A 13,137-nucleotide genomic window follows, 5' to 3' on the forward strand; every position below is an offset into this window, starting at 1 on the left:
TTTCAACCTGAAGTGACTGGGTAACACATGAGTACTTGCTTCAATAGCAAAGCTAAATGTCATGGTTAAAAACTTAGAACATCTAGAGTGTTGTTTTCAGGTCTCCCTTGACCCCTTCTGAATCATACAATCCTGTATACAGAAAGCTGTAGTCTAACTGCTAGGAAGCAGAGAGGCAAAGAAGTGTGTCAAATACTAGGTAAACCATAACCCTTTCTGCTTGCTTCACTATTTAATAAATTGGGTGCAGGATCATTCTACCACTTCATTTCTTCTGTGAATATAGCAGGACAATGTTAATTTCAAAACGTGCCTTAATGGAAGGGTTGAGAGCCTCTGTGGCTTGGAGTTCATTTCTCCTTGACCCCTCTAGTGAACGTGATGTGTTTATATACCAGTGTCCTAAGCTAGGTTGCTCACTTCCAGATTTGCTTCCTTCAGAGGTGGCTGTGTCTGATTAAGTGAGTTTCAGCATCCGCCCAGCCAGAAAGCCTCCCAGCCCTAAGCCCCCCCACGCTCCCTAAACATCCTATTTATTTACAGAATTGTATTACTGTAGGATGGAGTGTCACCGTTTCAGGGTAACTGTACATATATTTTCACTCAAGTGGTTTCCTCAGGTCTTCAGCCACCACCTGTCTCTGGCTATGGACCCTCATCCCACTCCTTCTGAAGAGTGTCAGTCCCGGGGTCAGATTCAATTTGTCTCCTAATACAGGCAAGCACAACTACCATCTGCTTCAGGCAGCTCAACTTCTACTCCCCCTTTCCATCCACTGCTCTACTTCCTGTTTATATGGCTCAGCCCCTAGGGCAGGGCACTGCCGCCTCCTCCTTGGCTATCCCCAGGCTGCAGGCTCCAGCTTATCCCTTAAAGGGGTAGTACACTTTTATACACTCTAAGACTTATTCTTTTATATCAGAATGCCTTTGTTCCCTAGTCTCTGGTAAATCCAGCCTGAACCACTATATGCAAACCACCCCAGGGAGTGGTGCTTCTCTGGGATTGTAAAGAACTCCAGGGGTGATTATCCCTCCCCACCCCACCCCCACTATTTTCAGTTCCTGGAGGAGCTGTGGTAACCCTCCCCCATGGAATAGAACATAATCATACACAAAACATTAATAAATTTAATGCAGTGGTCCCAAAAAGACACTGCATGGGGTTGCAATATCTGTCCCAGGGAGAAAAAGATGAAATCCCTCATTGCTAACCATGTTTGTGGTTCTCTTCTACCCCCGCCCCATCCAGGTTAGCCCATCTGGTTGCTTGTTCCAATATTACAACAGTGGAAGTTTCTGACCTAGAAGGAAGTGAATATCCTGTTGCTTAAAGTTACACACCAACTCTGACTGATGACATTTGCATCCTTGTTTACTTATGCCATAGGTTGAGACTTGCTACTCTTTGGACAAAAAAATTGTATAGCTGTATAATGAGGAAGATGTCATTAGAGCAGACAAAATTAACTGGCAAATTTCCCCTTTCTCACTTTGGCACCAACTGTTTGCATAGTTAAATGGGTCAGCCCATTCTGTGTCTTCAGGGAATGTGGCTCCCTGCTACTATCACCCCTGTAGTAATGTCCATGTTTAAAAATATTGACATTTGTATATGCAGGCACATTTCATGCTTCTGGACACTGAAGAAATCCTGAAATGCTTGGCTCAAAATCTCCAGTTTACCATGAAAACTGTGCAATTTTCTTGAATTCTCAGTACATGGGCATTGATGGCTCCCAAAATGTTTTTTGACTTGTTTCCATTAAATGCTGCTTGTTTTTCTAGGCTAGGATTTTTCAGAGGAACAAAGAATGTTAGGCACTCAACTCCCATTGACTTTCAAAGGAAGTTGGTCCCTAACTCCCATAGACTATTGAAAATCCCAGCTCTAGATTGTTAAGCACGTTTCTATACTTCTGGATGAAAGCTACTATAACAATATAAGATAATAATTGATCTTTAACTGCTTTTATGTACATATTATTTTTAATCCATTAAAACAATGTACACAATACAATAAAGGAGTTAAAAGCAATCCAGTAATCTACTTCTAATAATGGCAATCAATAATTAAATTCCGAGGACAGTGATGGATTTTCTGATGTGGAGATTAATAGATGGCCTATTAACAAATCGTTAATAGAAACCAAGTCAAATGTATTACATAGAACATTGTGCAGTCAGCTGGGCACAAATGAAAGCGGAGCATCTTGAACTAGAATGTATGAGTATGGAGTTAAGAGATCTGTAATAAATGTTTGTTTAGGTGTGTCTATTTCTCCTCCCAGCCAGACACCTCTCCCACACATCCAACAGCTAGAGCTAAGAGTTTTGTTTGAGACTTTTGGGGGGGATTAAAATCTTCTCAGTATAAGCTCTTTATTTTATAACTGAAGGAGGCATTAGAGATGAAAATGAATGCCACAATGGATTTCCTTAACCACACCAGAAGGCTTGCTTTGTTATAATAGGCTATTCCAGCAGAAGGCGCACATACTCAGTTTGGATTTTAAACTACCTCCCCTAGTTAAGAAGAAACAACCAGCTAGCATACCTAGTAATGGTATAGTTTCTGTTCTGGGGAGAGGTTCTTTTAAGGAATAAAATATTGTACAGGATCATTTTGCAGTAAAGTGAGTCCTGCTTTCCATCTGTGTAAACTTCTGTTGATTAAAAGGCAGGCCTTAAGAGCTGGATGACTGAAAGAATTGATAATGGGATACAGAGCCTTCCACCTCTAAGTTACTGGTTTGAATATAGTTCTGGGTAATAATGAGTTAGTTTAATTTAATTTAACATTTAATACCATTTGATGGCTCTTGGTGGCCCATATGAAATGAATTAAAGCATCTCAGTCTAGTTCTTAGTGAACAGGTATTCATATCACAAAAACTCCACCACAGTTTGCATTAACTGACATTGTTAAGAAAAAGCTCAAGGACTGAGTAGGCATGCTGGGTAAGTAAGTTATTCTCCTAATACAGGGTTAAGGTCCACTGGTAGAAAGCTAGAGGGAAGTTTGCATTTCCACAACTCATGCTATAACGTATCAGGTTAAACAGAAGATTTGTAGGGCTCCCAGTCTGACAACTTCATGAGCACTAGGAAGGGATACAGCTCAGTTGTGAGACAGAATTCGCCCCACCCTCCAACTAATTATATGTCCTAGCCATTGATATATAGACTGAATTCAAGTGAGTCCCCTAAAGGGCATAGGAATTTAGAGGCAATCTTTAACGGGATAAAGCTGTGTAAAATTCCTGTTCTTTCTACAAAAGTGTAGTCTTCCTTAAAGGGGTCTCAATTCAACCACAGCTAAAATGACACCATTTTTATTTTTAAATGGTGATAATTTGAAATCTCAGCACCACTTTCCTTCTCCTGCCCCCTCCCCCCCAAAAAGGGGCCCTTAGCAAAATACCCTAATAAAGATCTCAAGGAAGCCTGGCTATTTGGTGGTTCCCCACTCCTCCCTGATGTCCCTTTCCAGAGAGGGAACTTAATCCTAGAGTTGTCTACAACTCCCAACAGTCACTGAGGCTGCCTTTAAAATGAACTTTATCCAAGTACAAAAGTAATCATCTTCAGTTGATGGCAACCCCCCGTGGCTGTTGGGAGTTGTAGTCAGCTATCCAAACTAACCTGCTGGCCATAAAGATGCTATAAGGCACCTCAAAAAGAAAAGGAGTACTTGTGGCATCTTAGAGACTAACCAATTTATTTGAGCATAAGCTTTCGTGAGCTACAGCTCACTTCACCTCGTTAGCCTAGCAAGCCTAACCAAGGCCTCCAAAGGGGCAAGTAGGGCTTAGGATAACATAATGGCACTCTAAGGGGTACAAGGCTCTCTCCTTAGAGATATTTGGGTAGGATGGTATTTTCTTTGGCTTGGGGGCCTGCAAGGATCAGCTCTCATCATTTTATGCTGGATATGGAAGAGGATTTGAGAGTGTGTGTATATTAAAAACAAAAACCCTGTTTCTACTTGTGAACGCTTCCTTTCAGCATTTTAAAAAAAAGTCTCAACCACATTTTTAGTGAATTTGTACATGTGTGCACCCCACAGGTTTAGCCAATAGTGTTAATAAGAATGTGTGAAAAATTAAGAGGATGAAATGGGATTCTCCAAACTTTTCAAAACAAAAAATATTTAACTGAAAATTAGAATTTCTTTAATGAACTGTTATATTTTACAATAAGCTTTTTTGAAATGCCTTCCCCCAAAATTCATTAAAAGCAATTGTGGCAGGGCTTTACTCACTATGCTGGTGCCTCCTGCTGGCCATGTTGGGGATTAGGTCTGCCGGTCAGTACACACTCACCCAGTGGTGCCTCGCCCACCATCAAATCTGCTCTTTGACCCATGTCACTCCTAGGACTGCAGTATCATCTTTATGACACAGCCCTCCAGCCACATCACAATCTGTGCTTCCCCCCCCTTTCAGGGGCCCTACAGACAACTGTCCAGCCACTTCCCCAGCAGTGAGTGGCAGGTCCCAGGCTTACCTAGAGACCCTGTAGATAGCAGCCACATGCTGCATCCCCTCCAACTCTTCAGTATATTTCCCTGGATCACTTCCGCACAGCCCCAGCATCTTCATCACCCTTACTCCAGGGGCACAGCATACCACTCCTAGCAGGCAGGCACTCCCTCTCACTCCCCTGTTCCTGCCTAGCACTGCTCTGTCATGCATGCACTAACAAGGCCCCCCAGTCCTCCCTCCTTAAGCTCTAGGGGCTAGCTAACTAACTCTACTCTGCCCTGCCCTATATTTATATAGGCCTGCTGGGCCCTAATTGGCTGCTCCTCACAGCCTCTTGCCTATTGGCTGGTTCCTGCCCAGCCTCCTTAGGGGTCTATTAACCCCTTCCATGCCAGTGTGGGGCAGATGCCCCATCACAGCAACTCTATTAACAGGTTAGTGTTTTGATCATGTCATTAGTATCCTAAATCAGAGACGCTCTTACAGTAATTCTCACAACATGCCTACAAAGTAGACATTGTTATGTCATTCATTGATAAATGAGAGAATAAGGCCCACATTTTCAAAAGTAGACTCTAGTTTTAAGTGCCTCACTTTTTGTTGCTCAACTTTAGACACATAAATTGTGTGGGTTTTTGGTTTTTTTTCAGAAGGCTGAGTGGGTACAATCCCAGTTGAGCCCTATCTGTCCAAAGTTGGGAATCCAAAGCTAGAGGCCACTTTTGAAAATGAGGCCCTCTGTCATTTGCTTCAGCATAACAAGCAAGTCCCTGGTAAATTGGAAATAGAACCCAGGAGTCCGGCTGAATCCCAGTCCCCTGCTTTGACCAGTGAACCATACTGACTGTGCGTTGAGAACCATGTCTATGAAAAATACTCTAGATTCTGATTCATCCAAATATGAGTTCTGAATGATCTGAGAACCATAAAGAGCCTGATTTTCAGGAACCAGTCTTAGGCAGGATGAAATTCAACATTAGGGCTGTTTTTGGAATCTGGCAGGTTTTAAGAGGATCATGGTTTATAACAATAGAAGTAGTAGTGTTTAGTGGACTGAGCAAGCTTGGGAGTGAAGAACTTCTGAGAGGGAATTTTGACTCTGCTTTAGACTTGCTGTGTAGTATTGGGCAAGTGAATTAATTTTTTTCTGCCTGTTTCATTGTCTGGTAAAATGGTGCTAACATTTATGACAGAGGGCCTGTGAGGTTTAATTTACTAATGGTAATAAAGTGCTTTTAGTCCTCAGATGGAAGCTGCTATGTAAATGCAGAGTATTAGTATTCGGTTACATTGATAAAGTGCTTTGAAGATGTTACTCCTGTTAAAGTGAGTAGCATTATTATAAAGAAATATCTGATGGGCATTTTCAAGACTAATCTGAGGTAATTTCGAGGGCAACCGTCATCATGGCATCTTAGATGGCAAATCCTGCCAGTAAGCTTTGCCTTGGGCTGGCTTGAACTCTTTGCCTTTGTCTGGTTTTGCTCGCTAATAGTTTCCTGTTTAGTATGAATGGGCAGGTTTAGGCTCAGCCTCATCTCTTCTCCTAGGCTTTCCCTAGCTGAAGGCCCTGCACTGGGCCAGCGCTGCAGCCAGCCCTCCAGAGCGCAGCCCTGGGCACTGCGAGGGGCGCCAGGGGACTCCATCAGCGGGCTGGGCTGTGCCTTAGGGGCTGTCTGGAGAAGACCTAACGCACTATATGCAGGGCAAGGGCCCAGTCAGGGCCGCGTACTCCGGCCCCACCCCGAGAGCAGCCTGTGCCTGGGTGTTAGTACAAGGCGGGTTGTCTGCAAGGGGCCCCGGCGCCTGCGTGTGTCTGGGGGCGGGGATGTTGTTCTGGGCACGGCGGGGTTAATCAGGGCAGCACCTGGGTGCCGGCCTGTGGAGCTACCCGGCTCGGCGAATCAGAGCCCCTCGGAAAACAGGTGTTCGGTGTCGTCAGGGCTCGGGGCTGGGAGGGGGGCGGCCGCCGCCGAGGCTCCCGCAGCCGCCGCTGCAGCGCGATGTTTTGCAGGCGCCGCGGCGGAGATGGGGCGCGGGCAGCGGCGCTGCGGAGCGCGGCCGGCGGCGGCGGCGGCGGCAGCAGCGGGGCGCCCCGCGCGCGCTGAGACAGCCCGGGCCCGGCAGCAGGGCGGCTAAGGCGGCTCCCCGCCAGCTCCCGGGCGGCGGCGGCGCGCGGCGGCGGCGGCGGCGGCTCGGCGCGGGCACGGAGCGGGGCGCAGGCTCCTGGCGCAGCCCCGCGTGAGGGAGGAGAAGGGGCAGCGGCAGCCCCAGCGGCGGGGGCCGGGCTCGCCTGCCCCCGCAGCCGGGAGCGCACGAGGGGCGGGCCATGGCCGCTTACTGCCTGGGCTTGGCGGGCGCCGCTTCAGCACCAGCGGAGCTGGACAGCGCCTGCTGCATGGAGCTGCCGGGGGCCGCGGGAGCAGCAGCCGCCCGGAGCCCCGCGGCCGCCGCGGCCGCCTTAGCCCCGCTCCAGGGCGGCCCGGGGGAGCTGGAGCTGGCGCTGGAGGAAGAGCTGGCTCTCCTGGCCGCCGCCGGGGAGCAACGGCAGCAGCAAGCCGGGGAGCAGGACGCGGGGCCTGCCCCGGCCGGGCAGCAGCCCGAGCTGCTCTCGCTGATCAGGCAGAAGGAGAAGGACTTGGTGCTGGCCGCCCGGCTGGGGAAGGCGCTGCTGGCGAGGAACCAGGACATCAGCCGGCAGTACGAGCGGATGCACCAGGAGCTCACCGACAAGCTGGAGGTGAGGGACCGGGGGGCGGAGGACCCGGCCGCTAGGTGATCGGGGCTAGGGGAAGAGCCGGCCGCAGGGGCACTCGCCTACGGCAGGAGGTGGGGAGCTGCGCCGCAGGGGCGAGCAGTGGGGTGGGCTGGGGTGACTCCAGCCTCACTTACTGGCTGGGGGGCGGGGGGGGCGAGGAGAAGCCCTGGGCTCCAGTGACAGTATGTGTGGGGGCAAGTGAGAACTTGGCTCTGGAAACCTGCCCTTGAGGGACTCTGTACGGGGGGGGGGGGGGGCGAGGCGGGGAGAAACCTGCGGTCCAGGGATAACAAGGAGCGTTTCACCTAAGTTGCACCTAAGGGCCTGGCTGGTGAAAGGAAGCATTGGCATTCGGGGTGGGAAGTACCCTGGCTCCAAGGACTAGAGAGAGACACAGAGGGAGGTCGGAGGAGCAGGGAGACTGGAGCTCCTTTAGAAAGCCTGGAGGAGGCCTTTCTTCACAGCAAGTTTTTGTGTGTCTCAGTTGCTCCTTCACCACAAACTGGCAATGCTAAATTAAGAGGCCTTGCTAGAGCATTGTATTGTAAAGGCACAAGTAATGAAGGCCCTTCCTTTTCCATCTTCAGCCAAATCACTTTTTCTTTAAAGGTAACTTTTGGGGACTTGTTTGGAGGTTTCGGGCACAAGTCCTTTTTATCCAATTTACTTTGAATGTGTAATGTGCTGTTAGTGTGTATAAAATGTATGAACTCTGTGCTACAAGGGTTAGTTCTTTCTAAAAGAAGATTTCTATATGGAAACCAAGAGATGCTCTTGCCTTGACCTCCTGTCTTAGGGCTGTGAGGGATGGGAGGAAACCATGAAAACCTTTGATTGCCCAAAGATAAGGTATACAACATTGCAAAAATCTGTCTACAGACCTACCAGAACCTGACATGGGAACTACAGTTAATGAAAATGAAATAAACTGAGGTTAATTTTGTATTAGTTTTGTATCACCTGTATATAATCGAACAACTGGATAGTCTACTGGAACATATGGAACTGCATGAAGGCATTTCAGTTACAAATTATGTCCATCCACTGTCTTTAAAACATTTCTCTGGTGTGGTTGGTCTTCTAGAAAACAGTAATCCTTGACACAGGTACCTTCCTTTCTTGTGTTTACTGGAGATGAGGCATGTGGTTATTATAATGGGAGAACCCAAGACAGACCTGGAAAGGCCTTCAACAGGGCATCAACTGAAAATGCCCCCTGCTGATAATAGGAAAAACCCTATTTGGAAAAAAAAATAATTATGCAATAAAGGGAAAATATTCCTCCTTTCAATTTTTTTTTACTGTATAGAACTTTGAATAATTTGTACTAATTCAGACTACAACACAATATGCTGAAAGGTCTGTGAAGTAGGTGCTGACCCTGCAGAAGTAGGTAGAACGATAGGTACATTTTAACTGTGGACGTACAAACTTTTTTTTTTAAAGTCTAGAATCGGGAATACTTCAGAACTGAAATTTAAAGTAGAAGGTACTGTGTACATAATCTTTGTGCCTTAGCAATTGGCTATTATGGATAACGTATGCCAGCAGATAACCTTAATGGGGTGTGTGTGTGTGAACTGTCTGCTTTGAAAATACCTATAAATAGCTGGGAAAGGCTGTTTGGTAGGAACTCAGTGGATTGAGCTATGTATTGATTTTTAGGTTGAAATGGAGTGATTATAAATGAAAGAGCTTGTGCAGACAGCTTCTCTTGGACCAATTCTATGACACAACTATATAAAGTATTACTATTACACCAGTTCTTTGCTTAGATATTTACACTAGACCTTTCTAATTCCACCAGTAAATGTTGTTGAAAATACTAAACCCAGGGAACACCGTATTAGAGCTAGTTTGAACAGTGACAGATTAACATTCTAATTTGAAACCATTACCTGACACTGACCCTGTGTGTACACTTTAGCATATTCCTGTCTTCCTTGTGGAGTCATATATCTTTGCAAATTCAAGAGGATTTGTGAATTTACTGTAAGTACCAAAGTCCTTTGTTCTCTGAGCTTTTTCATCCTAAAGTGATATCTGTCTTTTTGTTATTAAACCCAAGACTTTACTATAGCAAATAACTTTATCTCCATAGTAAAACTTCTCTGTAATTTTACTCTTCTGATAGCAACAGTAGTGAAGGTGACATTTGTTCAAAATATTGTTTAATTACACTATTTATTAGTGTAATGTTCCCCCAAAGTACAAGTTTTTTAATATTTAGCCCTTTTCACTCCCAGTGCATTGTTTAATAGTTAGATTTGCTTTTGTTTTAACCTTAGAGACAGGGTGTTTTGAGATAATATCTTGACTCTGTCACATCCTGGGACCAACATGACTACACAATACTGCAAAAAACATTGATAATCCTGTGTTCATCAAGCTAAAAGTTAGTCTATTGAAAAACTTCCATTCACTTCAATGGGAGCAAGAGAGACTGGGGGGCAGGGAAAGAAAAAGAGCTGTGCTTATTTTATCCTTTTCCCTATATATCGCAGTTTCTCTCTTCCTTTGTAGAATTTATTATTACTGCTTTCTGAAACTGAGATGTTAGCTGAGATCACCCTGGTTACAGTTTCACTGCTGTCAAGGGACATTTCCTCCTTTCCTCCCAAGTTAACTGTTCAGAGCTAATACTGAGAATTCAGTGCAGTTTCTCCAGTGTATCCACTTTCCAGCTAACAGTGCACTGGGCTGCTCTTCTGGAGTCACTAAAACAGATATAAATCTATACACTCTCTGTCTCTTGATCCTTTGCAGATTCATAAATTTGTTTTCCTCTGAAAACATATACACAATGCACAATTAGCTCTTTGTTATCTCTAAAAGTGTTCTCTGTGTGTTTGACGGCCTGGCTTACTAAGGTTCTGCATTTGGTACCAAGCACACCTAATTTGACAGACTTCTCAGTGCTTAGTCAGAGTTTACATTCATTTCCAGATATGGAATCCCAGATCTTTTTATAGTTGAGATACTCTCTGAATCTCATTGTTATCCTCTGCAAGGAGTTAAAACAATTAATGCCTCTGTTCCCTTCTGTGTCCTTTTTCCAACATTTTGCAGTGCAGCTTCTCCTTGTCAACAAGGCAACTCCCACTTGATCCTGTCTTTTTAAGTCAGTACAGACCCAACTCAGTTAACTGGATGAGGAAGCACACTTTCAGAATAGAATGTCTTCTGGAATTCAGTTCTGAGTAGAAATAAATGCTAGAAAAGAAATAGCAATTAGAACAGTCTGTTCTTTCACTCTAGTCAGTACTAAATAGCATGGAAATGCACTAGAGATCTCCATCAAACTTACAGGGACTCCAGGTTTGGGGAAGGATTGATTATAGGAAGAGTCTGTTATTGAGACCAAAAAAAATTATAAAAATGAAAAAAAAAAAAAGAGAGAGAGACAAAACAAATCTAGTCAGCCCATCTTGGGGGATTCTACTCTTTTTTGACTCTGCAGTGGTATCCCACAATACCTTTTATTATATCTCCTTCACCAGACAACTAGGCTAGAGCTGTTAGGTCTTCCTGGTAACTACATTCCCCAAAACAATATGATTCCCATTTGCTGTACACCTCTTCCATTTATTTAATCTTTTTGCAGTAAATGAGCACAATATTTTAAAATAGTCATTTTGGTCCTGTATATAGGCTTACATAGAATCATAGAATCATAGAATATCAGGGTTGGAAGGGACCTTAGGAGGTCATCTAGTCCTACCCCCTGCTCAAAAGCAGGACCAATCCCCAATTAAATCATCCCAGCCAGGGCTTTGTCAAGCCTGACCTTAAAAACTTCTAAGGAAGGAGATTCCACCACCTCCTTAGGCAACGCATTCCAGTGTTTCACCACCCTCCTAGTGAAAAAGTTTTTCCTAATATCCAACCTAAACCTCCCCCACTGCAACTTGAGACCATTACTCCTTGTCCTGTCCTCTTCTACCACTGAGAATAGTCTAGAACCATCCTCTCTGGAACCACCTCGCAGGTAATTGAAAGCAGCTATCAAATCCCCCCTCATTCTTCTCTTCTGCAGACTAAACAATCCCAGTTCCCTCAGCCTCTCCTCATAAGTCATGTGTTCCAGACCCCTATTCATTTTTGTTGCCCTTCGCTGGACTCTTTCCAATTTATCCACATCCTTCTTGTAGTGTGGGGCCCAAAACTGGACACAGTACTCCAGATGAGGCCTCACCAATGTCGAATAGAGGGGGACGATCACGTCCCTCGATCTGCTTGCTATGCCCCTACTTATACATCCCAAAATGCCATTGGCCTTCTTGGCAACAAGGGCACACTGCTGACTCATATCCAGCTTCTCGTCCACTGTCACCCCTAGGTCCTTTTCCACAGAGCTGCTGCCTAGCCATTCGGTCCCTAGTCTGTAGCTGTGCATTGGGTTCTTCCGTCCTAAGTGCAGGACCCTGCACTTATCCTTATTGAACCTCATCAGATTTCTTTTGGCCCAATCCTCCAATTTGTCTAGGTCCCTCTGTATCCTATCCCTGCCCTCCAGCGTATCTACCACTCCTCCCAGTTTAGTATCATCCGCAAATTTGCTGAGAGTGCAATCCACACCATCCTCCAGATCATTTATGAAGATATTGAACAAAACCGGCCCCAGGACCAACCCCTGGGGCACTCCACTTGACACCGGCTGCCAACTAGACATGGAGTCATTGATCACTACCCGTTGAGCCCGACAATCTAGCCAACTTTCTACCCACCTTATAGTGCCTTCATCCAGCCCACATTTCTTTAACTTGCTGACAAGAATACTGTGGGAGACCGTGTCAAAAGCTTTGCTAAAGTCAAGAAACAATACATCCACTGCTTTCCCTTCATCCACAGTTTGCTTCTGAATTATGTTCAATATCTTTTTTATACAACTGAGAATTTTGATTATAATCTGTTTGTGCTACTTATACTCACCATGCTGAGGTTCAGTCTTCTATCCACAACCCCCCGTCCCCCCCATATCCTTCTGAATAGTGCTTAGCAATGAATGAGATAGTGAGCTATAAAGGAGGATATTTTTGGCTTGATGTGTGGGTATATACATGCATAAGTCCCCCTCACCTGCTAAAATTAGCATATATCCCATAGACTGCAGCAACTGTAGCATCATTAAAATAGTAGGAAACACTTTTCCTCATGAGATTTTTTTAAAATCGAGATGGCAGCCTTCAGAGCAGGGACTGTCTTTCTTTATTTGGTTGTACAGCTCCTGGCACAATGGGGCAGATCCATGACTGAAACTCAGGTGCTAACACGGTACCTAGAATTAAAGACACCAAAGAAGCCACTCCAAATAAATACTGTGTGATTTTTCTCCCCATAGGTTTATGGACATGAAGGCAGGGGGAGATAGTGACCTGTTCACTGTGGGATTGTACCCTGGAAAAAATGGGAATTGCTGTCTGTATTAATCCCAGTGGTCTCTTGTCCCATGCTGTCACATTTTCTCGAAAGGAGGACCACATTCAGGAGAGGAGGCATTGGCAGCATGGCTTCTGATAGAGCCAGCTTGCCATGTGGGACAAAGGGACCCAGGGAGTAGCAAGCAGAGGCTGTCACTCTTCAGAATACCCAAGATTTCCCCAAGAATCTTGGAGCATCACCAGGAAAGGGCTTCACTCTGTGAACCAGTCTGCAGGCAAGCAAATGTGGCCTCTGTTACCCCAGAAACTCTCTGAACTTGAGTTTTCCAAGCAACTTTAGCCCTCCTGGATTTTTCTGCAAAAGGGTATACTATGGAAGCAATTTGACCAAATTTGCAGCTCTACTTTAGCCGAGCCTCCATTTTTAGGCCTTCAGTTAACTGGCCCTGCAAAACGTGCAAATTCTAATAGACTTCTAACAACCTGATTTTTACAAGCCATTAATTGTGGA

At 45.4% G+C, this 13,137-nt stretch overlaps 1 protein-coding gene across 4 annotated transcripts in view; it reads left to right on the forward strand.

The window, feature by feature from the left end:
* Positions 1 to 6,723: 6,723 nt before the first annotated feature.
* BICDL1 (BICD family like cargo adaptor 1) overlaps positions 6,724 to 13,137 on the forward strand; it is a 67,490-nt gene continuing 61,076 nt past the window's right edge. For all 4 annotated transcript variants that reach the window (XR_012155034.1, XM_073312586.1, XM_073312587.1 and 1 more), the window contains exon 1: positions 6,724 to 7,227. Coding sequence is in view for 3 of the 4 variants with exons in the window: in XM_073312586.1 (XP_073168687.1) it covers positions 6,817 to 7,227 (411 nt within the window). In the remaining variant the exon portion in view is untranslated. The remainder of the gene's footprint in view (positions 7,228 to 13,137) is intronic.

This window comes from Lepidochelys kempii, chromosome 15, assembly GCF_965140265.1.
Source record: "Lepidochelys kempii isolate rLepKem1 chromosome 15, rLepKem1.hap2, whole genome shotgun sequence".
NCBI lineage: Eukaryota > Metazoa > Chordata > Testudines > Cheloniidae > Lepidochelys > Lepidochelys kempii.